At 43.5% G+C, this 26,065-nt stretch overlaps 2 protein-coding genes across 2 annotated transcripts in view; one reads left to right on the top strand and one right to left on the bottom strand.

The window, feature by feature from the left end:
• The first annotated feature begins 744 nt into the window (after nt 1-744).
• TRMU (tRNA mitochondrial 2-thiouridylase) lies at nt 745-11,317 on the top strand. The gene is made up of 11 exons (XM_082279568.1): nt 745-879; nt 1,284-1,449; nt 3,606-3,712; nt 4,269-4,391; nt 5,534-5,706; nt 6,686-6,739; nt 7,246-7,312; nt 8,125-8,225; nt 9,219-9,363; nt 9,613-9,695; nt 10,874-11,317. The coding sequence occupies exons 1-11, from the start codon at nt 792-794 to the stop codon at nt 11,018-11,020; spliced, it is 1,254 nt and encodes a 417-aa protein (XP_082135694.1). The 5' UTR covers nt 745-791; the 3' UTR covers nt 11,021-11,317.
• Nucleotides 11,318-23,443: 12,126 nt separating this feature from the next.
• The window catches only part of CELSR1 (cadherin EGF LAG seven-pass G-type receptor 1), a 166,734-nt gene continuing 164,112 nt past the window's right edge, over nt 23,444-26,065 (bottom strand). The window contains exons 33-35 of the mRNA XM_082279992.1: nt 25,506-25,748; nt 24,944-25,208; nt 23,444-23,640 (exon numbers count right to left, since the gene is read on the bottom strand). Of these exons, the coding sequence (XP_082136118.1) occupies nt 23,616-23,640; nt 24,944-25,208; nt 25,506-25,748 (533 nt within the window). The 3' untranslated portion in view covers nt 23,444-23,615. The remainder of the gene's footprint in view (nt 23,641-24,943; nt 25,209-25,505; nt 25,749-26,065) is intronic.

Raw genomic sequence — 26,065 nt, 5'->3', positions numbered from 1 at the left:
TTTTTGGGAGATGGCTGTAGATTGTGTTGAACTGCATTAACAAAATAGAATTCTAACAGGCTTGATATAGTCTGTCTGGTAATGGTTTTGTTAATGGATGTGCTGCAATGGATGTATTTAAACGATATTTTTCTAAGGTAAAAAAAGGTATATTCTCTGAATTGGAAACCTGCCTCCTTACTTCCTACCAATTGTCATTTGATTCCTTTCCTCTATGTACAAAAAAGTTTTAGTTTACAATAAATGAGTTGTGTGCTGAATGTGTACAAAGTAGCAACTTCTTGCATGCTTGGGGTAGACTTTTCTAGTGCTTCACTTACAAATGCTAATGTGTAGGTAAAAGCTAGTGGACTTCAGGGTGGTGTAGCAAGTTTGGAAACAAACACTTCAGTACTGAATGCCAGTGGAATAAATCAACAGCACCACCTGAATTTCTGTAATGCAAAGGCGAAGACAGCAGCTTGTTCCTGCCCGATGGTTTAGTCGTGGCTGGCCCTAGCTGGGATAAACTTTGGCTTATTCAGGGATAACGGCCATGAAACAATCAAAGGGAGATGTTTTGTTCTGAGTTTTCCTTTGTCTAACTCACTATGCTGGGCCCTGTGGCATGTGTGCGGGTTTTGGGTGGCCTGATAAGGGCCAGAGGCCGCCTCTCCCGTTCCCAGGGCCCTCTCCCGCTGCGCTCCCCTCCGGCCGCGCGGGTGCCGCCGCCCGCCCCGCCCCGGCGCGCAGGCGCGTGCCCGGCCCGGCGCTGTGGGGAGCGCGGGGCGGCGGAAGCGGCGGCGGGGGCGATGCTGGCGGCCCAGGGCCGCCGCGTGGCCTGCGCCGTGTCCGGCGGCGTGGACAGCGCCGTGGCCGCGCTGCTGCTCCGCCGCCGAGGTGCGGGGCGCGGGTGAGGGCGGCGGGGCCGGCCGTGCCCTGTGCCGCGCTGCGCGGGCCGCGTGTCCCCTCTCGGTGCCCGCTCAGCCGCCCCCTCGGGCTGCTGGAGCGGCCGCACGCCGGGCAGGGCAGCGCGGAGAGCCGGGCACCGCCGGGACGGCAGAATAGCCGCGAAGGAGGGGGTGGGAGTTGGGGCTTACCGTCGCGTTAGGTTGCCTCAGGAGCTTGGATTAGCTATTACCTAGAGAAAAAAACCATAGCTATACAATAACTCTGCTGTGGAGTTTAGCACAGGACTACTCAACATCTTCGGAAAGATGCAGTTACCAAAGCCATTCTTGAGAAACACAGCGTCCAGCTGTAGGAATTTAACTTTCTAAGACATTCTCGCCTTCATTTCATAGGGTATCAGGTGACAGGTGTGTTTATGAAGAACTGGGACCCTCTGGATGAACAAGGAGCTTGCTCTATTGATAGAGATTGTGAAGATGCTTACCGGGTGTGCCAGAAGCTTGATATCCCGTTTCACCAGGTTTCCTACGTGAAGGAATACTGGAACGAAGTGTTCAGGTAGAAACACATTTACACTAGCTGGTTTTCCAGTATATTAGTGTGGTACCATGTCATAATAAAAAGCAAGAATGGACAGATAATGGGCAATGGCAATTCACTGCAGTATTATCAGTGCTAAGAGAAAGCCCTGAAGCCTGTTAAATATTGAGGAATTACCTTTTCTCTTGTTTGTATTTAAGGTCAGAATTTATATCTTGGTTTTAATGTGTTTTTTTTAAATTAATAAGAGATTTCTCCTTGTGGTAGTGTGTAGCAATTGCTTTATTGCAGCTTATTTCTTCAGCTACCCGTGTACTGGCCCAACCTTACTGCAACTTGAAAAAAAATTATTTAATGGGGTGCAGTTATTGTCTGTATGTGCAGCTTACACAGAGCATTTTACATAATGTGTGCTGAATCCGGTTTAGCATAAAATGATTGTGACCTAGCCTTGTTTCTTTAAACTTAAAACGAATTTGAAGCTGTTCTCTGAAGAGGGTGCTCAGATCTTCTGTGAATTTATTTCACTTTAAGGGACGTTCTACATAGGAAAAGCTGAGAGATTTTCTTGGAAGGTAGGAGAAGAAGGGACATGTTGGTATAACAGCATAATTTATCTTTATGCGCTGAACATAAGTACATAAAAGTTGGTCCCTGATCTTCATCATCCCCCTTTAAGTAGTGCTGTTATTATGTTACTTCAAAGTGAGGAATAACCTGGTCATGCTACTTGTACTGCATGTTGAAATGGCATCAAGCTGAGCACCAAACTTTGGATAGTCAGTGAAGAAAACAGCAAAACAGCCCTTTGCTGGGGAAGTTCATTCCATTATTCTATTTTTGCTGTGAGAGAATGAATAAGTGCTACAAAACTTCTTGGGCTTTATTAATACAGTGTTTCCTAACTCTGTTACAAGTGTCTTGGTTTGTTTCAGAATCCTTTTTCTTTACTGTCATCACTGACCTTAAATTTACTCCTCCTCTGGATCTCTCTTAAAAGGGTTATTCACCATAAGACACCTTTTATCATGAGAACTGTTCCAGGTCTTGTCTTTTCCATGGTTTTTGCAAAGCCTGTTTCAGTTCTTTGCGTTAGAGAAAAGGAATTCTGTCCTGTAGACATCCTTCATTGCCCTTTCTCTGGTTCTGTGCTTCACTAGAAGTTCTGAACTGATGTGAGTCTGGCTTTGTGCTGAGTCCTTTACAGAACTCCCAGTGTACCATAAGAGTACAGTGTGAGCCAGCAAGAGGGAGGCATCTCTGGGTAGACCCAGGTGATTTAATTATTAGCAGCAGTTGTTGAATTCAGAACTTTTAAAAAGGAGTTAGAGAAAGTAAGAGATATGTTGCTTTATTTTCTATATACTAATGTAATGTATCACACATAAGGCAGAAGCAAGTGATTCAGTTTCAGATGGAGAAAAGTAAAACCAAATACTAGGATTGCTGTTGTTCTTTTAAATCCAGTCTGTGCCCTCAGTTCCTCTTGACTGCAGTGGCTATTGATAGCAAGCAAAATGATGCAGTGGTGAGGCCTTTTGATATCTCAGGGCAATGTTGTATGCAGGTTTAATTTCATTAGTTATTATTTCAGTGTTTTCAAGTGAATAATAAATACTAAGTAATTATGCAGCCGTGTAAAAGGACAACATAACTTTGAGAAGCTTTGAATTTCTAGAAGGGGAAAAAAAAGGACAGGAAAATGTCTCTAAAAATAAGCCCCATAGGTGATGACTGCTTGTGGTGACGTTATTGCAGCTGAAGTTATTGTCTGTTCCACTGAGACACTCCTAGTGTGTACCACCACATTGTCCCATTGAAAAATTAAATAGGGTTGTTAATTCTGAAAGTAAGTATTCCATAAGAGTTGGGTAGGATGTGCACAGTGGACAGCCACATCTGCCCAGAGGGAATATTAATTTAATAAAGCGGGGTTACAAGATTGTAAGTGATAATTTGACCCTGTCCTCAGTGCACTTTGGGGAAAGTCTTCCAAAGATTGGGTTTTTTTGCACATTACAATCTAATATTATTTCTAACATAAAATGTTTAGTATAACTGGATCTTCTCTGAGACTGGGACTCAGGTTCTCATAGTTAAACACTGTCCAGTTTCTGATAGTATTATGCATATTAATGATTCTGATGATAGACATTTGAGTCTTTATTTTACAGTGACCTCTTAAAAGAGTATGAATTGGGAAGGACGCCTAATCCTGATATTTTGTGTAACAAGCACATCAAATTCAACTACTTTCTGCATTATGCTATGGATAACCTTGGTAAGGCATTTTCAAGTGTGTCAGTACAGAGTGTGTGCCGTGGAAATGCTTAAAGGAAACAAACTCTTTAAAAGGTGGGGAAATACATGAGTCCATGTGCATGCCTAACTCATATATCTGTGGAAGTATGTCAGTAATCACAAAGTATTTGGTTTTAAGATTGCTTTTGCATACAAAATTATAGAATGGTTCAGGTTGGGAGAGACTTCCAAAGATCATCTAGTCCAGCTCCCCTGCCCTGAGCAGGGACATCTTCCACTAGATTAGGTTGCTCATATGTAGGAACAGATTTATTTCAGGGACATGCATTGACCTGACCACTAAGTTCTACATTCTTAGGTTGTCCTTAAAGTACAAAAGCACAAGTGCTGGCATGCTGGTGAATAGTTTGCGTTATTTAAATAGCAGGAGTACAATTATTGTCAGTATAAGACTTCTCTAGGTTTTCTTCTTTCATTGCTTTCTGCTTTTCTTGCTGTATGTTTGCAATCCTGTTTCGAGCTGCGAATTTCAAGTTTGTGCCTTTATGTTATATTTGGGTTTTTTTCCTTGATAGGAGCAGATGCAATTGCTACTGGGCATTATGCCAGGACCTCACTGGAGGATGAGGAAGTGTTTCAACAGAAACATACTAGAAGACCACAGAGGCTTTTCAGAAACCGTTTTGAAGTTAGAAATAGTAAGTTGTGTCTTCATTTCATGTTTTATCCTACATATGAAAGGGAAATTTAAACTACATTTGTTGTCACAGAGTCAGAGATGTTTGTTACCTTACACACAATGATTACTGATTAAACCCCAGCCTTTGTAGAAGGTTGGTTGTGCTAAACAAGGTATTTACATTACTGAAAAGGACCCTGACTTCTCAAATACTACAGATTCTGTTTTAAGAGTCAGATGAATGTCTGATACATGGTGAGAAGCATGCTATACCCAAAGGGAAAAAAACTTGTAAACTGAAGCTATGCAAAGCTGCCACAGTGATGATTTTACTTTATAGATTCTCTGCTTTCATTTGTTTGTTCTGGACTTAAAGGGGTTTATTTTTTTCTTTGTTTTAATTTTACTTCTGGGAAGTTGAAATGGCCCCAACTGGACCTATGGTCTATATATGGGACAGACTGTGATTTACAGATGCAGTGTTTTGTGATGAGCTTCATTTCCCTGTTACTGAGATTTTATTTTGCCAGTTGTGACTGAACTATTGGCCTGTAGTTCATGTTCTAGTCAAGAAGCACGTACGTAGTGTTTGTACAACAGCAGAGCTATTAACTTTTAAAGAGAGGGGGCAGAACATGATTGAAGAACTGTACCAGTTTTATTTCATCTGGGCAATCAGGAGATTTAATCTATTTTAAAGAAAAAAGTCAGACTCCCATCTCTGAGCATTGGCAATAACTCCACTGATTGCTCAAATCATTGATTTGAGATGATTTCAGGGCAAAACAGTGTCTTTCTGAAGAACAGTGTACTCCAAGGTATTTGAATCTTTGTTCTCTCTTTCACAGGAAATGTGAAAGTTGTTTTTTGTTTTTTGTATTGTCAATGTCCTTGCCAGTGACACATGCACTATTGAAATAGATGTGAGGCAGTGTAAGACTTTGTAAGATTCTGCACTGTACAAATGCAGCATCTTCAAGATCTTATTAGTGGCGAGAAAATATCCAGGTGTTTTCATTAGATTTTGAAAAACATGCAAAATCCTGTCTTTAATATGTATTTGGAAATACTAAAACAGAAATGTTGATTGTCAAAATACTAAAGCAAGTTGAACTATTAATGGTAGTTATGATGAGGTGTTTTATGTGTTTCACTTTGCAGCTGTGAAACTCCTTCAAGGCGCTGACCTCTTTAAGGACCAGACATTCTTTCTAAGTCAGATCTCACAGGATGCTTTGAGGAAAACGATCTTCCCTTTAGGGGATTTAACAAAAAGTTTTGTAAAGAAGATAGCAGCAGAACATGACCTTCATCATGTGCTAAAGAAAAAAGAGGCATGGTAACACTTAAAACTCTTTTGATGTGTATTTCTCTCTAAAACAACTTTCCTGAACTTTTCGAACTTCAATCTGTGGCAACCCATCAGTTTCTAATAGAAAAGAATAATATAATAGGCTGGGAGGCATTTTTCATAGCTGGCTACTGCCGTAAAAGTACTTTCAGGAGCTTGTGGTTAGTTGTGTATTTTAGCTTGCAGGTATTTTGTCTACTGTTGTATGTCAGAAGAGCTAAGATGAAGGTGAATGTGTCAGATGCTGTGAGCCTGAAGGAAAGCATCCTCTATCACAGCAAGGGAGAAGCCTCTGGTCTTTATTCTCCATAGCTTTTAAGAGCTTCTTCACTGTAATTTTTCACTATGTCTTTAGAAATTGGATCATACTCTTTTCCCACAGTTACTCTTAAAAAAAAAAAAGTTACGTTTCTTTGAGAACTAAGACTTCATGAGTTGATATTAAAAACCGTAATGCAGGCAGTAGTTGTTTTGCTGATGCTGCCTTGATTGCTTTTCATGTTTATATTCAGCCTCAGTAAATGGATGCTTGAAGAATGTCAGCAGTAACTGAAAGGAAAAGAAAAGCCTGTTTCATTCTGAAAGTGTTTTTTTTCGAGAGACGGACCATCACTGTATCATTTTGTTGCTTTTGTACCTCAGTATGAAAGAGACTTCTGTTTTTAATGTACATACAATCCAGTCACCAAGGTTAATGTATTTATTTATTGAACAGATTTTCTATTTCCTAGTATCTCTCTTACTTTAAGTGCTTACAGCTCTCACCGATTCTGTATAGAATTAGTTTACCTATGTTGCAGCACATGTTGTGGATTTGTTTATGACATGCCTAAGATAGTTTGGCGTATATGGGAGGGAAAAAAACCATCTTGGACAGATTATCTCAAACAATTTCTTGGACAGACATTATTTCAAATGTTTTTCTCTGCTTTTATGGATTCAATTCCATGTTTCCTTTTCAGAGTATGGGGGTCTGCTTCATTGGTGAAAGAAACTTTGAAAAATTCCTTCTTGAGGTGAGCAACACTAAATCTGTGACAATCTTTGTTTTCTTCTGGCCTTCAGTCACTGTCTATAGAAAAATCTCCAGCAGCTTGTGGCCCACAGTAAGTAGCAATGTCCCACCTGCCTTTGCAGTCCCAAGCCTAGTTAGAAGCTGACACCCACAGCCTGGGGGAGATATCTTGCCCCTCTACCAGCAGTCACTCCTTTTCTGGGGCAAAAGGAGTGAACATGCACTCCTGTGCCTGCCAGGCTCTGACAAATGGTTGGAATGTGAGAGGGACAAATTGCTGGATCCTGCTGTCCCCTGACATATGTGAGGATAGGGGACTTGAAGCCTAGAGTTACTGCCCTTCCTGCTTTTCTCTGAGAGCAGTATTGAGGAAGAGTCAGTAAGCTGCTTGGGCAGAGTTTGCTTCTTTCTTCTTCTTCAGCTTCAAGAGAATGTAGTGACAGGATCTGAAATATGCTGTGAGGTCTTCTTGGGCTGTCTTGTGACTTACCTCTTCCTCTTTGTTAGTATTTGGAACCTCAACCAGGTAACTTTATTTCCATTGAAGATCAGAAGGTGATGGGAAGACACAAAGGTAATTGGCTAACTTACCGTAATAACTTACTTTTAGATAAATGGAACAATACTGCTTATATTTGGAGGGACAAATTTTGGGAAATTCCAAAGGAGTCTACAAATTTTTACCCTGTTTGTTAAACCATGGAAAATTTGCTGTATCCAATAGTAGAGCCTTGAACTACAACTGATTCTTGATTAGTTGTTCCATATTGCAGGAAAGCAAATAATTATTAGGGTTACTCTGTCAATACTAAGTGGTTGTTATTTTAATACCAGGAGTTCACTTAATTCCTTCAAAATGACTGTGCATCCTTTCCATAATCTTTAGTATCTAAACTTTGTAGAAGAAAATGCACCTCAGTGATACACAGCAGGACAGCATCAAACATGGGCACCTTAACTTTTCCTTTTCTCCCATGTGTTCTTCCTTTGCTGTCCTCAGTTCAAGCTGCCAGAATTGAGTTCCTCTCCCAAGTAATGTATGGTAATAGAGTGTTATACTGGTACATAAAAGTAAGGGAGACTGGCAAGACTGAATGGTAAAAAACCCACAAATTGAAACTGAAATAAAGAAATGTTTGTCTTTTATAAGACCTAAGAATACCACAGGTGAAATGGATTATTTGAAATCTTTAGTTTGTATTTCAGGTACAGATGAAATTTCAAGTAAATGTTAGTTTTAGTTTGTGACTGGTCCTCTTCTCTAACGCAGCTTGGTTTGTTATTCTTTGTTTAGTGGTAACGTTTTGGGGAAATTATTTTAATGTGTTTTTCTGAAAGAAAAAGATGAAAAGTTCCTAGCAATATTCCATTTTTATATTTCTTTAGGTTGGTTCCTCTTCACAATAGGCCAGAGGGCTCGACTGGCAGGCCTCAAGGATGCTTGGTTTGTTGTAGACAAAGATGTCAGCACTGGAGATGTCTATGTGGTGAGTTACTTAACACGGGGTTTGCAAATGACTAATGCATACATTTTGTGACTGCTGCTGTATGGAGCATGAGCCTCACCTGGGCAGAATTCTTGGCTTTCCTCTTGGGGGAAACAAGAACCAACTAGTGTATCAGCAGATATGAAACATTTTCCAAACAGGCTTTTCATGAGCACCAAATTGTTTTAGATTTTGGCACACAGCTTTTCCAAGCAAAAGGCAAATACTGAAAAGAATCAGCCAATCTCCTGAACTCTCATTTTCTACTCTAAAGGATGAGAATTTTATCTTAGTTATTAGGACGTGGTTTATAAAATACGTATTATCTTGGTTTATGATATATTGCTGCTTTGTTTTTCTAGTAAAAGAATAAGGAGCCAGTGACAGAGTTTTATCATTTTGAAAACTGAGGCAGAATATGTATAATAATGCAAATAATTGGTGTGTTAATGGCTAATCATATGATGTTTCTTCCTGTTCATGCAGTTGTTACTCCTCTTGGATACTGATGTGATTGTGATAAGGTGTTCTGCTACTTGTTGGTGTGCTGGTGGGGGGGACCATAATCAAGTGAGAATTGAGAAGAAACACACAGGAACACTAAGAAATTTTTTTTTTTTTATGCCCTGCAGTGAGTTTGTCAAAGGCAATGCCTTTGTTGGGGAGGTGTTCATTTGGGAAGCTGAAAAAGAAGAAGGTAGCATCTTGTTGAGATAGGATAAAGGAGGTCAGATTTCTGAACTCAGTCTGAAGAAGGCAGAAATGTGGTTGGAGGGAAAAGCATACAGAAAGAGACATGACTCTGAGGGGAGTGGAAGACTGACAAAGCATTCAGGCTTGCTGTAGCCTACCTAAGTGCTAACAAATGCTTCCTTTCTTGCTCATATTGCCTTCATCTTGCTATGGCTTGATGCTCCTTCTATACTTCATGCTTCACTTTACAAGCTACACCTCTTTGGCAAAAGCATCAGCAATAAATAAACATTTTTTAAGGCACCATCAAGAGATCACCCTGCTCTGTACAGAGACCTCCTGCGGACAAACCGAGTGCACTGGATAGCGGAGGAACCTCCAGCAGAGCTTGTTAGAGAGAAGATGATGGAATGTCATTTCAGATTTCGGCACCAGATGGCACTGGGTAGTCAAACCTTGTTTTACTTTTTGTCTTACTCAGTTTGTGAAACTCTGGTAGCGTGTTGGTGTAGTTCTGCAGATAGTGGAAAGGTTTTGGCTTGGCCTTCCTGTTTCTGCAGTGTGTTATGCAACTGTATTCTGTACCTTGACTTAGATCTGTTTAGCCTAGGTTTTCCTTCTTTAATGTGAACATAATGGTTAACTGTCAGGTTTTCTGCTCATGTCAGGTGTTTCTGATAATTTTCTGCTCTAGTGCCTTGTGTCCTGACTCTAAACCAAGATGGGAGTGTGTGGGTAACACTAGTAAAGCCAGCAAGAGCTATCACACCTGGACAGGTAAGTTATTAGAAGTAGTTTTCCTGCCATTTTTGTGTTTTACCTTATCTGGCTAATAACACAGAGTAGCTGGAGCAAAATAATTAATTTATTTACATGTGGGAGTGGTTAGCTCTATTTTGACTATTCATCAACTGGTTTCGAGGAGATTGTTTCTAGTTTTAAGTGATCTGTTATCTGTATAGTCTGAGAAACTTGCTTACAAGTTTTAGAAATACATGGAAACATCTCTGGTGATCAGTTGTATATGCAGAAATGGAAGCTGTTGTTGTTTGCAAGAAATAGATTTTAAAAGGCATTAATTTGGTAATTGGCTGCTTAACATGGGTTTAGTGTTCAAACCAGTTTAGGGAGACTCTGTCTGGGGAAGTCCATTGTCCTGTAGAGTACTGAGAAGAGGTGCTGTGCCTAAAAGGGATGCCTTTTAACACTGCCAATATAAATATACTCCATCACATCCCAGCACAGTGGCTCTCAAATATTCCCTGCATGCCTTCTCCCAGCATCTGTTGTACCCACCCTCCCCGATACCTGGGGCCTGTGGGTCACATCAGGAGGGAAGTTGTTTGAGAACTGTTTGTAATGGAGAGAAGCTGAGAAGAATCCAGACAGCTTATGAGAGACATGAGAAGCCCCTGAGTGCCAGCAGCTGCTGATCCTGTAACCGGGCTCTGTTTTGCCAGGGAGTGAGACAAGGGCTCCCGTGTCCTGCAGGAACCTGCTGAGCACATCGGGGAACTCCAGTTGCTTCCTTGCAGATGGTCTGCTGCCATAGTCCTTGGCCCCTTCCTGTTTTGGGAAGTGCCACTGTAGGCTGGGCACAGTTGTCTGGGGAAGGTCCAGTGAAGATGCAGATGATGTTATGTGTGTCATCCTGTTTGGAAAGGAAATTTTCCAGCACAATCTATTCCACCTCAGTAACTGAAGAGTTTTGAGATGGTCTTGTAGAAGTTCATGAAGAATTTTCCACCAACATGTTTATAAATATACACTCATGTGAGCCAACAAATCCTCTGGGATTTGCATGTTTTTTTGGTTTTTTTCAGGGTTTTTTTCAGATTTAGCCAGAACAGGTATAAATGAACGTGCTCACTCTCCAACAGGTCTTGCACAACCTGCAGTTGCTCACCATGGTTTTTGCAGCTGCTAAAAAGGCTCTCCCTGTGTTTATCTCCTAGTTTGCCGTATTCTACAAGGGGGACGAGTGCCTGGGCAGTGGGAAGATCCTGAGGATGGGCCCATCAGTGTATACCTTGCAACAGGGCAAAAATCGAGAGGAGAGTCCAAAGAAGGAAGAGATTGACAAAATAGAACCAGCAACATAACGCTTGGGGTTGTTTATTGAAGGACTTTGGAGAATTTGCTGCCTGAGAATAATAAAAACTGTAATAAATGTGGATTTTGTTGATCGGTATGTTCTTAAGGCCAGTTAACTGAAGAGAGTCCCAGCTCTTGACTGTTAGCACTGAAGGAGTTTAATGCCAGTCTGGTGTAATTTTGCTGGACTGTATGGTGCTATTTATGCTAATATGTATCAAGGGATGCCCTAAGGTGTTCTGTAATAGCAGTTACACATAAAAGAATTTTAATATAAAAATCATGTCTGAAATAATAAATCTATCTCTTACACATAAGTGAAATACTTTTTTTTTCCCCTTACTTAAAGGTGTACCTGTCCCTAGTAAAGGACATACATTATTTTACTATGAATGTGTGCTTGTGCTTTGAATTCTGGAAAAGGAATTAATGATGTTCAAGTTCAGCATTTGGATTGAACTCCAGGCAACAGATACTTATTTTTCATTTTTGAATAGTTTTCTAAAAATTGCTTTTGATTCTTAAACTGTATTAAGTAGTTGTTTCAGATGTTTACATAAATCAGAATTACAAATCTTAGGAGCTTAAAAACCATCTTGAATGTTAAATGTTTTCACAGAGCTGACTCATTTTCTGTTAACTGCTGAGGTCTGAGGCTGTTTGGTTTGTCTCCTGGAGAAGAGAATGCATTGTGCTTGAAAAAAATGCAAATTCATAGGGATTTCCTTATTGTGGTTCGAGCTTAATATAGACCTAATAATGATCTTGCTATGTCTCAAATTGGAATGCTATTAGGAAGAGCTGAATCCAAATTGAATGGGTTTATAAGGACTGGGTGCATATTGAGGATACCCCAAGCTTATAATAAAACTTCATTGCAGCAAGTTAGCAAAAATGAATTCCTGTCTTTCAGCATGGTAGTAGAAGGTAACTATTCCTGAGGTACAGGTGTGGAGGAGCAGGACTCACCTGGTGATGTAGAATTTTGAGATTTTAACTGGCACTGAGATCCCAGGTTTGCTGAGAGCTGCTGGGCCAGTGCCTCCTAGCAAAGGTTAACCATGTCCTGCTTGTAGCATAGCTGGCATGGGATGCAATGAATGTCTGCTACAGCACCTGCAGGACAGAAGCTTTTTAATCTGCGCTCTGCGTCCCTCTTTTTTTTTAAGCATCCTAAATGTTGGATACAGCAGTAATCCAGGATGGCTAATGTAGAAAATTCAGAAGCTAACATGCTGATCTTTGGTGGAAACCTCTCCAGCAATGGTCTCCATTCACTTTTTAGGCTCAGGGGACTTTGATTTTTATCATCCGAAGTGAACCTCATGGTTCTGCTGAAGAATCCTCATCTGAGGTAGAGGTGAATATGGGCAGTGGTTGGTTAGTACAGACTCATTGTCTGAGAAGGGTGGAGGCTGCAGCTCAGCCTCTTGCCGTGATGATGAGCAGAGATCTTTGACAAGATGAAGTGATTGCTGCTCTTGCTCCCGGTGAACCTCACCACACTGCTTCGAGCTAGGAGCTAATGGGCATTTGTGAAATTCAACTTGCTAATAGCTTCTTGCATGGGATGCTGCACAAGAGGCTGCACATGCCCAGCAACGCCACACTTGCATGTTCAAACCAGCATTTCCAAACAGCTTGTACTGTTCAGAGGGGTTGCTACATTTCTCCTTTTGTCCCATGTGCTTCTCCTGGATAAGGGTTTGAACTACTGACCTGGATGAGATCCTTGCTCCTCTCCTCTTTGGCCAGGAGAATTTTATTATGTCCTACATAGGCACGCAGTCTCTCGGGGGCATCTGGCAGAGCAGCCTATAGAGGCGCATTTCTATTCTGGAGCTGGCTGTTACCTGCAAGATGAACAACCCCATCACCACTCGTGCCTGCATTTGTGACGACGGTGGTGGTTTCTGTAACACCAGTGCCCAGAGGTGCCAGTACTATTGACAGCCGTGCCTGAATCCCATGCTCCAGCCTGCCCCAGGGCTAGCAGCCTGGCCTGGCCCAGCCCAAAGTGGGTGTGAAAATGCCCAGGGGCACAGCTGTAACAGCTTGGAAACCGAGGTAGAGGAGTGAGGTGAGAGCAGAGGTTGGTGCTGGGGTCAGGTAGCCGTGCGCCCTACAAGGGACCATCGCTGATAGCATTGCTTGCACAGCCTTTGCTAAAGCTGGAATTTGGCCAGGATTAAGCTTGAATCGGGTAAGAGCTGTCTGGCTGGTGAATTTCCTTTTATGTCTATTGCCGAAGATTAGCATCAATATGCTTGTTAAACTTCATTGGCTTTTCACTTTTTTTGGTCATTTTTTTCTGCCACTGTGGGCAACAAATTGCAAGCTGGTGATTTCTCTTTCAAGTTGTCATTAAGCTTTTCAGGTCTTGAAATATTTGGTTTCAAACGCTCACATGCATAACTATTTAGAAAAGGACTTTTTCCTTCCAAAGTAGAAAATGTGGTAACAAGATTAGGATCATGTAACTGAAAAACCACGACTCGTGTCAGCTAAGGCTGGGTCTGAATTGAAATCTCTGTTGTGCCCTGTGAATATATTCGAAACCTGTGTTTCTGAGTGTATAATGGCTGGAAAATTGCCCTCCAAGTGCAGTTTTATTCCAGAAATGCTTGTGTGAAACCTGTCTTAATTGCACCCCTGGTTTTGCTCCTTCTTGGCGGTGTTCCTGCCCCAGCTGGTGCTGAAGAGCTGGAGGACAGAACTGTCCCCATGCAAAGAGAGCAGGGCTGTCACCTGATTCTGTCTTCTCCTGGACAGGATCTCTGGAGCATTGAGATGTTGCACAGGTGTGGTGAAGGGCTTCGTTCTCACTATGGCAGCGCAGTATTTACAGTCCAGCAGTAAAAGCATTGGCTTGTAGTGTTTGCATTGGCTTCTAGGGCTGAGAGAAGCTGTCATGTTCCCATTTCAAAACTGAGTGTTCACTCTCTTCAGCTGCTTTCTCTCTTTAGCTGCAGACCACAGGGAACAAAGCTGGTGTTTTTATAAAGCTTTTTCCCCCCTCCTCTTTAGAGTACATCTGTATTTTTAGCATACTTCCAAGCAGAAAGGACCCCAAATTCTTGGATGCAGCATTTAAATTTGTACTTTTATATATGTAAATATTGAATCTAGCCCCTGTGAACAAGGCTAAGCTCTCCCTGGAAGCTGGGAGATGACTGTGTGCAGCCTCCTGTGCAGACTCTCCCCCGAAGGCAAGGAGATGGGACTGGAGTGAAGGTTCACAGCACAGCCTCCACTGCCTGGATTTCAGGATCATGCTGTTCCAGAGTTAAGGATAAAATTCCCCTTTCCACCTTTATTCCCAAACCAGAATTTCCTGATCTCTCTTTGTCCAAAAGAGCCCTTTCAGCTTGGAGACTTCAGCACAGGAAGGTCTGGGGAGGTTGGTTTTCTGCTGTCCCTGCTTTGCATGGGACGATGTTGGGCTCTGCAGCCAGGGACGGCAGAATGAGCTGCAGGGGGGTCTCAGCGCCACCAAACAGCCTCGGGTTTAATTTTAAAAACGCTTTCTCTGCATTTATATGTATTTACATGCTTTAAAGCATTGAACAAAATGAAATTATCTGTGATAAATGCGATAATCACACCAGAGTGGCGCACACCAATGATGCAGGGAAGTGATGTGCCATTTCCAGCTTCAGCACCAGGAGGCACCAGGGCATCGCGTTCATCCCTCCCAACCGTGGGCAACGTTGTTGGGAGACGGTGGCAATTAACACATCCGGAATTGTGAGTTTTCCCCTTTTATTAGATTTTTGCTGAGCCAATACATTGGAAGAATTGCCCCTCTGTGGGTTTGCTCGCGGCAGGGATAAAGCCCAGGCGTTTCAGCACAACCATGAGCTGGCTGAGGAGCAGCATCTTTTAAGGGCCAGACTCTCATTGGGGCTGGGCGGCGCCCATGGTACAGGTCAGGCCAGTGACAGCCTCGGCAGCCGGGAAAACACACACTTTTAGTCAGGGTTCAGGTCCTGCCTGTCCTCCCTCCCCTGTGCCGGTCTGTGCTGCTCATTCGTTTCCTGGTCACTCTCAAACTTCATCTGCTTCTTGAACAGCTGGAGGTAAAAGGGAGATTTATTTTTTTTCTCTTGAGAACTAGCATCAGATTCTTACACTTGTTTGAATGTGTGAGGATTCTGATGAACAATGGCTTTTGGAGTTGTTCTTTTCTAAAATGTCTTGCTTTTTACTACAGGCATAGCATCAGCCAGAGAAACCTGAGAATGCAAAAAGTGAATGGACTCCACATTCTGTGCAGTTTTGCAGCATATAGAGTAATTTTTTCAATACAAAAGAGTTTCCAACTCACTCTGCAAGTTTAAGGTTCTAGAAACAATTAAATACGTGGAGAAATACCACTTAAACAGACCCAACCTGGAGAAATTAAGTTTTTTCAGGGGGCTGCCCCGCTCTGGACTTTGATAATTCAGTGGCACCTTTCCCATTCTATAGCACCATCTTTTGAGGAGGCTCCCAGGAAAATACAGTCAGTTAATTACAGCCCACCAGTTCCTGTGATGAAAAGCAACAGAAGACCTACTTCCAGTAAGAAGATTCATCAAGAGGAAAGTGACCTGACTGCTCTGTCCTGGATTTCTCCAGAAGTGCTGTGGGAGATCATGAGAGAAATTCTTCTGGTGCTTTGCATTCCTGCAGGGCTCCTGGGTTTGTGTCTCTGGGCTTACACGAGCTGGATGTAGTCTGCAAGAAGTGTTGGTGGCAGTTCTGGCTGGCAGATGGGACATCTGGGTTGTATCAAAAAGCTTCAAATTGGACTCCTAGACAAATGGTGAATTCTTCCTCTTCCTCCTTTTCTCTCCTTTTCCTAGGGAGGAAAGAGACTCAAGGTGTATGTAGCACTGACTTCATGGGAGCCAGCTGTTTCATCCCTCTGTGCATCCAGTTCTGTTTTGATTTCAGTGAAATTTGACCAGAACAGAGAAGGAGGTTCAGCCATGTCCTTGGGAGCAGGGAAGATCTCCCATGTGCTCCTCTTCCCTGTGGCAGGTACTACAGAGATTCCCTCTGTCTCCCAGTCTGCTGTGTTCTCCAGGGCTGATGAACCCCAGCACAGCAGGAAAATCCTGGGCTGTGCCCACTGCTCAGTGCAACACAGGAGAGACTGAGTGAGAACCACTGATGGAACATTTCTTCTCTCATTTGAAGGACTTCAGTGGAATCTGCATCTAAAAATGGGTGAGCAGCAGCACAGACTTCTTTGGCAATCTGTCCATCTTGAAGGCTGTGTTCCCAGCCCTGCTGCAGCTCCTGCCTGGTGGCAAAACAAACTCAGCTGGTCTGGTATGGCCTCGTTACACTGGATGAGGCTTTGTATGAAACTGTCAACATCAAACAAGGATGGATTGTAAACATAAAAACGGCTGGTATGCAAAGATAGGATAACTAGCCATGTAGCATCTGGTGGATTTCAGATTGGTGCTGGATTAAAGGTAGTTTTTATTTTAATCTAGCCACTTAACTACTCTTCACACGTCTTTGTCTCTCCTCTCTGAGAGTACACAAAGGACTCTATGGGCCAACCATAGAGTCACACCAACAGTTCTATGGCTGTTAGCAAATTGGCTATATGTAGTAAAACTGTGATCAATCTATTACAAGTTTGAAAGGTTCCAGGTGTGGCATTTAAACTGAAAATCACTTTATGTATTATAAGTACTTATTGCTATAGTGACACCTTTGGAAATAAATCAGCATTATCTACACTGGTTTTAAATATTAAGGTGTTTTATGGTATAAGATTATTACACTTAGTTTTACACCTACCTTTTAGGTGAATAAGACAGCACAAGCAGAATCTCTGTGAACTGATTAGTAGCCAGATGTTAAACCTTGTTTAAGACACGACCATTTCATGGAGCAGAGGCTGTCCTCATGTGGTGTGTCGCCTCTGCACTGCAACACAACAATGGTGCTTGAACTCCAGAGCAAGCAGGGGAATTCGCTACTGGGAGGAGATCTAAGACTGATGACTTTTAAGGTGGCTCCCTGCAAGCTGCCTTCTTTCTGACACCAGAGGGAGAGAATCACTGATGGATCAGGAGAAACATGTAAATACTGTCTAAGCACAATAGATTGATCCTGGGAATTAGAGCAGGCAGCTCTGCTCCTGTGCTTCTTGCCACAGCTGTCCAACCCTTTAATTACAATGGACTTCCTGTAGCTAATGCTGCTGTACTGAGCACCTGCCATGAAAAGCCAGCCCAGCAGAGGCCACGCTTGAACCTCCCATGTTAAACCTCCTAGGAGGCAGGTTTAACACGGAGCTTGCAGCAAATCCCAAGGGACGCATGGTGTGTCTCTGTATCACCACAGAGGCAAGCTAAACATTCTGCAAGAAGCAGGAGTGCTTTGTTGCCAGTCTGCTCCAGCAGAGGAACAGCCTTGACAGAAATCCCTTTGGGGTCACCTCGGTTGTGATGGCACTGGCTCTGCCACGGATCTGCCCACAGGGAAGTGATGCAGATGGATGTGTGAGGAGGTGCCCTGTCACTGAGTGAGCGAGAAAGAAAATACACAAGCTGCTTTTGGTTTGTGCTTGGTATAACCTAGGTGAGATCAGCCAGGAAAGTGTTTTTCCTTGGACAACCTGGTGGAGAAAGCTGCGTGTGAGGAGTGCTTTGATGGCAGCTTGGTTCCTCCTGACCACCTGCTCACTCCTGTTTGTTTGGCCAATTTGTGCCAGCAGTATGAACCCTAACTCCTAAAGCTCCTAAGCCAACTGGGCTTTCTCCTGATCCTTTCCATCCCTGAAACCTGTGCATCTGTAAGTGAAGGAGTTAACCATTCTAGGCATTTCTGTTTGTTTTATCCAGGAAATTGAAACATGTGCTAAGAGTTATTGATTTTTCTCAGAATCAATGCCCTATTTATTGTTTTGCCTGGAAACTTGTTCAATTTGCTGGCTCCCAGCCACAGCTGCTGCTGTTTTGTATGGGATTCAGTGGGATGTTCCTAACCTGAGTGGAATGGATCATTCACAGGGACCTTCTGCTTCAGCTGCCCTCTTTATACATACACAGGATTTCCCATGCTCACTGTTTCCTTCAGTATATGAATATCTAACAAAAATACAGACCCAACTCTACGCTCTTCACTTGGAAAGCACAAGCGGTGGTGCTGGTGTGGACAGTGGCGACATCTCACCAGGGGTCCTGGGGATCTCCTTTCTGTGATCCCCCAGACATTTCCAGGCTTAACATCCAAACAAGATCATTCAAGAAGGACTTCCAAAGAGCTTCCATCAAATAACCAAAAGGAAGAGGTTTTCCTACCCCTTAGCCCAAGGGGTTGGTGGTTTTGCAAACAGTTATATTTGTGGAGGGGAAAACCCCCAACCTCTAAGAAACTAATAGAGGAAACCACCCAACTGGTTGCACTATGAGTATTTAATAAAAGAGAGTGGCAGCACCTGGAAAGCTGGAGCTGTGAGCTCATTTCTATTTCCTGGATGGATCTGATGTAAAACAATGGCTTTGCAGAAGTCAGGATGGGCTCCTGAAGCCAGGCCATGCTGGGCAGGGCAGTCCCACGTTTTGGCCAAGGATGGCCCTGGGACACATGCAGCTGTCAGAGAGACAGGGCACCTCTCACCTTAAGCACAGTTCTCCCCCTAAGAGGTGCCTTAGCTCTGCTCCACCTCTGTGGTGTCTCCTGACCCACTGCAGAGGCTGGGCTCTCACAGCACCTCCATGAAGCATCAGTCCACAGGGAAATCAGTCTGGGCCTCCCTTCAAATAAAGACAATATGCTCAGACTATGAAAAATATGAGTTTGAAGCTGTGGATACTCTATTCAGAGCTGTCTTTGAGCAGAAGGATGGCAGCAGATGTCTGACCAAGGCAGAAGGGGACACACCGGCACAGCACTGAGCTCCAGGGGGCTCCTGGGGGCACTTACAAATGCTTTGAAGTATTTAGAAGACAATGATGAATTAACACGGTCTCTTTGCCACACACACTTCAGATTAATCTAATTTTCTTTAATACAGTGTCTGGCATGGTGGATAAAGGAGCAGCAGCAGCAGCAGATGGAACATGTCTTCAGTAAATAGTTTGATACTGCCCCACACTCTGTTCTCATACACAAAACACTGTCAGTGCAGACTGACGTTAATTGACATGAGGTAGGTGCAAAACTTGCTTGGCAAGAACAGAAGTGTTTGAAAAGCCCTCTTGGGCTTAGTTTTGTTTGATATTTTCATTCATGGTTTGAATGATGAGATATAAGGTAGCTAGTAAAGGTTGCAGATGCTGCCTCCAGGCATCCTCATGGACAGGACTAAAATCCAAAATGAGTATGAGAAACTGGAGGATGGATTCAAAAATCAATAGACTAAAATGGAAAATGAGTCTAGTACAAATTGCTTCTTTAAGGGACGAGAAGTGAGTTGCACATGTGAGAACAGGAGCATAAAGGCAGAGTAGAACCTGTGAGGCTGAGGCCCAAATGCATCCTAGACTGGTCCTGGCGCTGGGGGTGTGGTGTTGGTGTGGACAGTAGTGACATCTTCCCAGGGCTGCTGGGAATCTCCTTTCTGTGATCCCCCAGACCTTGGCAGGAGCATCCTCTGTGGCTGAGCAGGCTGTGTGCCTAAGCACAACATAAGGATTCAGACAAACTAACTCATTATCCTCGGAAATGCTACTGCAGGCTATTGGCAGGTGTACTGGAATTATCAGTTAGGATTTTTAAGACTTTTAGACAGATCCCTGAGTATATTTGAATATATTTGAGTATACTGTTGTTAAAGGGGCTGGGGTACATGACTGCTTATGTTACTGCAGCCTTACCATGCCATGCTGCTGCCAATGGTGCATCTCTTCTGGAATTTTTTTCTTATAGTTTGCTTAGGCCGAATGTCATTGTAAAGATTAGGATGGGAAAAGTGAATGGAGATTTTTTAAATTTTTTTTTTCTTTTTTTTTTTGGTGGGTGTTGGCAGGCCTACTGCTTGCATTTTATGGTCTGCTCTGGTCTCTTCTCTCTCTGCCACCCCAAAGAGTCTATATTTGACCTGGTAATGGGCTGAAGAAGAGCAAGAAGGAAGGTAAAAGGTACAGCAGTGTTTCTGCACATGGAACAATTGCAGAGATCCAAGCTGCTCAGCTGGAAAGAGATTACCCAAGTGCTCTAGGGCAGAGCCTGTCTCTCTTTGACCTGGAGAAGATGAGAGATGATTCTCACTGCCTCTCCTGCTGCAAGCAGCAAAGGTGTTCGTGGTAGGGGATGGGAATGAAGCTGAAGGAAGGCATTTTTCTTACTGCTTGTGACTGAATCAGGCAGCCCACTGTGTAGTAGAAGTTTAAATGGGTCTGAAACACAACAGGAGAGATGTATGAGGGAAAAACATGGTTTGCTGGAGACAAGCACAACTCCTGCCTCTGCCTTGAGCTGCAGAGAGCTGGGGGCTGTGGACCCTGCTGGGGCCGCCTTGCCATGTAATGTGTGGCTGATAATCCTCTTTCTAAACATCTGCTGTAGGTCACTACTGGAGACAGGATCACAGGCTGGTCTCTGCCTCAACTAACCTGCTTATGTGAAAGCCTGAGGCTTATTTCTGCTTCTCCACAGAAAAGTGAACTAGTACTTCAGAAAAAACTCTGTGTTCCCCCAAATATGCACTTGTACAATAGAATTCAAAACAGTTTCCCCTTGGGCTAATTACTTGAGTTTGTTTAGTGGCAAGTTTTGGTGGAGCTGTTTCCAAAATGAAGATCCTGAAGATTTGATTTTGCCCCTAAATCAGTAGCTAGGCTCTCTCCACCTGGCTTCACCCTGGCCAGTTGATACTGAGAAATACTTTTGTTTCCAGAAAGCTGACAGACATGTGCAGGTCACTGCTGGGCCTTGTGAGATCTATGAATGAGGACTTGCACAACAGCCTGAAAAGAACTGAGTGAGCAGGACCACAGCTCAGCCTCAGCTGGCTTGGGAGAGCCAAGGACGGAGCACAGACCATCTGAGAAGGTCCTTGTCGCTCACTGCAGGCTGTTGTGGGCTGGGCTGGCTGCCACTCCCCTTGAGCTGCTCTCACATGTCCTTTTCTAAATCTGGTGCTTTCCTGGTGACCTGCTTTGCTCTGGGTTAGCAGAGGGCATTTCTCTTCCACAGGCCATGTCCCATGTCTGAAAAATGCCGCAGGTTTGGACTGAAATGTGATGCAGTTCTGGCACCCTGTGCCAGCACAGGGTCCTGGGCTGGCAGGGGGGTGTGCATTGCCTGGCTGGTGCTTTACAGCCTCTGCTGCCTCAGTGAGAGAGATGGGTATCTGTATGTTCCCGCTCCTGCTACTTTCTAAACGCCAGGAAATGCCATTTGGACCCTCAGCATCCGCACTTAAAAATAAACAACCAGAGGGAGAATACAAGTCCAAAAAAATTTCTTAATTTATTGTAAATTCTCCTTTCATCTGTGCTGCAATTCCAGTGTTCTGCACATTAATAAATATACATTTGTTAAAAAAAAACAAACAAACTTCCAGTGTCTAATCTGCCATAAAGCTTTTAAAAAGTCATAAAAATAGGTTTAATTTTTTTGTCATTAATACAACTGACCCTCATTTACTGCAACAATTCTGATCAAAATAAAAACTACCTACATCTCACTGGGACAAAATATACATACACAGATGTAAGAACAACTAGCATGGGTTATACACAATGCCTGAGCACACAGCCAAGTGCCAGACCCTTAAAACATTCAAATTTTTTTTCTGTCAGAAAATGTCACACAGTATGTTGCATAATTTTTAAAGGAACAGCATCCTTCCTCCCTCTCCCCTTCTAAAGGCTTCCTTGATACTTTTGAAAATGCATAGGAATATAATGAAACCAAGATTACAGTATACTGTTTTTCATCTTTTCCTCAACTCCTGCATTTTATTTAGCCTGATTTTCTATTTCTTCCCTTTCACACACACATTTGCACAAACAATAGCCAGTATTTCCCCAAAAGGGCTGCTGTGGTGAGCATGGAGCTCCTGAAAGCCTTACTGGCAGAGAGCAGGCACAGCCACACCACTGTCATCCTTGGAGTCACATATTCCCACCACGAGGAGCCACCGGCTGAGCTCTGCCTAACACTGTTGGATGCAAACTTTTTCACATCTTACTCTTCCTTTTTTTTGTAAACATCGCAGGAAGGTGAAGACAGCAGACAGGTCACGCTTAACTTTCTGATACTTGTGAAACCAGCACATTTTGTGGGAAACGTGAAACCTTAAGCCTTCCATGTGCTTTTTGAAACACCAGGAAGGCCAGGGTTTTGTCAAAGAGCTGGACAGTGAAATCTGGACATCTTTAAAGTCTTCTATTTCTGCTTTGATTAGATGTGCTGAATCCAGTGAGAAGAGAGAAAAAAAAATACTGCACCTGAGGCAGAACTTGCCCATGGAAGGAGGGCCCTCTCCCTGGGACATGCAGAGTGCTGGTTTGTTGCAGAGCCTGACCAAGGTAAAAACCTACCACACAACCACACCACTTAATTTTCTTGTTCTTGGTAAGGGAAAGAAATACTGATTTGACTTCTTCCAGACAAGGACTGAGTTGAAACCTTACACAAAGATATGCGTCCTGAAGTTCAGTTCCTGAACACTTCAATGAACTTGTGAGAAGAGATCAAACTACCAAAAAAAATGCAGAAAACAAATTTTTGTGGGTTTTAGAAGGTTATGAGAAAAAGATACTGTGCCCTTAAAGTGTTCCAAAATCTGTTAACAAAACTTATAAATTATAGTCATGGATTTTGATGTAATCTTTACTGTATTACTTTGAAAACTGCATCGTGTCTGAAGGTGGCTTCCAGGCAAACCTCAGTTACTTATCAAACGCCAAATTCAAGTAAAATTGTGCAATGTTCATATAAAAAATATCAAAACATCTTTTTAATTGATTTCCTATTATCAAATTAAGAAGATCAGTATAAATGTAAAATATACAAAGGAACTTTTTCTTTAGCAACACCATACAAAATATATAGAAGTATCTACACTTTATATATATATATAAAGGATTTTTTTTTCTTAAGATGACGTGTCTGTAGGGGGGTGGACAGAGATGCTGGCATAGAAACCAAAGGACACTTGTTGGGATATTCCTCCTGGAGCCCAGCAGCCTCAAGGGTTCACACTACAGCCATCAAAACTCCACAAGAGACACGTCCTAGTGCTTGTCTTCAGGCTGATGGATTGCCTTATTGTAGGTCCTCTAGGATAACAATGTGTTTTTCCTTGGTTCTTCCCTGCAAAAAGCAACCCCTGCAGCACTGTCTGCACCGTGCACAGATATCCATCCAACACAGGGCATCCCTGTGGCCGTTTCCGTGTTTTCGGCACGGGTTCCTGCGGGAGGAGCGTACCACACAGCGCCCTTATTGCAAGCCCAGCCGGGCACTGTGGCTGCACCAGGAGCAGTCAGGAGTCTGCCAGAACGTGAAACCACGTGGGAATCGATGCCCACCTCATCCTCCTCACCGTGTGGCCTCTCTGATGAAGTCCGAGGCGGGCAGGCAGCGACGCCGTGGTGAGGAGTCAGAACCGTGCAGAGGGGATCACAATTTCCTGATGGTTCAAATTGAAGTTTCATTACTGCCTCTGTTAGTGAGAAGAAGTGATCATGCAGGCTTAGGGTTAAACAGGTACAGGCAAACTGCTCCACCCAAACCCACCTAATCCTTTTCAGCAAGGGCTCATGCCCTGTGAAGTTACCATGCCTTGCCAAACCAATGCTTGCAGGGGGGATGCTGTCTTGGAGGGGAAGACCACCTGAGAGAAACAGTTCCAGGTAATACACAAGAGAAATGCTTTAGAGGAAGTTCTACAGAGTCTGTATTTGGCTAATGCTTCCCTGAGGATGCAAGGTTCACATACAGATCTTACAAGCTGTTAGAAGCCTGGTGTATCGGACAGATTCGTGCAGTCTGCTGCCAACAGCAGAGCTTTCCATTATGCCAAAGGTGCATCGATAACACAGTTGCTCAGTGCAAGCTGGCCAGTTATTCCCCAGTAATGACTGTGTTACCTGGTAGCAGCAGGTAGTTATGGCTTACTCAAAACATCCGTGTTTCCTGCCTAACCAGGATCTATTTCATCAGCCGACTCCCAGCAATCCAAAGATGTGCTTTTATAGTGAGCTGGGAATGGTCTGTGCACCCAGACAACAGGCATATTTAAAACCTGGTGAGATAGTGCTAGAGTTAAAGCTGGGTGAGAATTTTTCTCTCGGTTTGGTGAAAGAATAAGACTATTATTCATGTTAATAAAGAATGAGACTATATGAATAAAATGCTTGCATAGACTTTACATATGGCTGTTGTCTTAATGCAAGAATTATCAATGATGAGTAATGAGGTTTCTGAGAATTCCCTTTGGCTGAGAGCTTGCTCAGCCTTTTGTTTATATTTGATTTAGTTTACAATGATAAATTCACACACTGATTGCCAGTTTAGGATTGGTAGCTTGGTTTTTCTCTCCAGCCTTGGGATCTCCTGCCTCAGCCATGGTTTCCCTCTGCCCTCTGAGACATGGACACTCACACCATGCTCCCCACAGCCTTGTCCCTTTCCCCAGCCAAGCCCCGGCAGGGTGGCAGGGCAGAGTGAGGCTGCTCCTGTCCAAGTGTGCCACTACCACATCAGCCTGCCAGTTCAGAGCATGCCAGGGTGGCCCAGTAGCAGGTCTCTGTCCTGGCACCTTGCCTGTGACACCTGTTTTGGCCTTCTCATGACTGAAACACCATGGCCTGGGGACATGGTATGGGCAAACCATCAAGACAGTTACTGGTGAAGGACTCTGGGCAATCACCAGAGGAAATTTTTGCTCATGTGTGAGTCTAGGATTGGAAGGTGAAGGGAGAGACCATAGGAGGTCAGCCAGGGCATCCCAATGTGACACTTACTCTGAGTCTGAGGTGTCAGCATGTCCTGTTCCCACGTGGAGGTTCATGGCCATGCCATTGAGCTGGTCTCGAGACTGCTCCCTCCGAACATTTTTTACTGTTACCCCCAAGTCTGAAGGAGAGCGGACCCCCTCATTTGTCCCTAGGGAAGTAGTCCTGGATGAGATTGTGCTCTGATTGTAATCCGACAGCTTTTCCCGCAAACGATTCTTCATATTCTTATCCACCAGTGGGGGAGGGTAGGTAACTTTATTTTTTAAGATGCCTGTTAAGGAAAAGAGGGAATAATAAAATTTTTTAAGTGTATCAGTAATTTCATTTATCAAGCTGAGCGCATGCAAGATGTTACGTTCTCTATTTCTTACTAAGACTTCTAGTTTGGCACTTTATTTCATAACCAAAAGATCAGACTGCAGCAACTACCCACTAGCTTCCCATGGTGTATCTGGCTACACAGATTGGAGCCATTTGGAAAGTGTTCTTCCTTGACAGAGCTACCTTTTAAACTAATTAATGCTCATTAACCCTCTGGTCTCCCAGTCCAACTGTGAGGCTGTGTTACCTTTCCTCTGCTCCGGCTGCTGGTTATTCTGGTGGGCCAGAGGTCTGTTCTCCTTCTGCTGCCCTTCGTTCTCCTTGTCCTGTGGTGCTTCATTGCTGTGGTTCACCTGGTTTTCCCTGTGAAGCTCTACGTTGACCTTGGTCTCTACTTTGAGTTTTTGTTTCCTGCTGGGGTCCTCGCCATCGCTGGCTGATACGCACTCTGTGGGCCAATAGGGTTTCACATGATTGGGAAGGGTATCAACTGCAATGCAAAAAAACACTAGCTCGAAAACCACTTTTGGTATGTTCTCTCAACCACTGCCTGGCATCTGTGGCTGGAGAGGAGCTGTGTGTCAAACCAGAGCAATCCTTCAGTTGGTCCTTGATGGACTGCACTGCCCTCAGGGTGCATTAAACCCCCCAAAAAATCACCTGGTAGGATGACAGGATGTCCAAATCCTTCCCAGAGCAAGGTTGCCAGCTCCATTAAGGAGAACTCTGAGGCAAACCTGCCTTCTCAGCTCTCCAGGGTCAGAGATCCTTCCTTGGGGAAGTTGGTTTCTGAAGGCTGAGGCTACC

Source organism: Coloeus monedula, assembly GCF_965178545.1.
Source record: "Coloeus monedula genome assembly, chromosome: 4".
Taxonomy (NCBI): Eukaryota; Metazoa; Chordata; class Aves; order Passeriformes; family Corvidae; genus Coloeus; species Coloeus monedula.
Note: the sequence above shows the minus strand (reverse complement) of the source record. Positions and strands in the feature narration are given on the sequence as shown.

Bases quoted from the DNA above. Each gene is read 5' to 3' on its own strand.
- TRMU (XM_082279568.1), top strand. From the start codon at position 792: ATGCTGGCGGCCCAGGGCCGCCGCGTGGCCTGCGCCGTGTCCGGCGGC. The intron at 3,713-4,268 runs GTAAGGCATTTT...TTTCCTTGATAG, and splicing joins TTATGCTATGGATAACCTTG to GAGCAGATGCAATTGCTACT. The intron at 5,707-6,685 runs GCATGGTAACAC...TTTCCTTTTCAG, and splicing joins ATGTGCTAAAGAAAAAAGAG to AGTATGGGGGTCTGCTTCAT.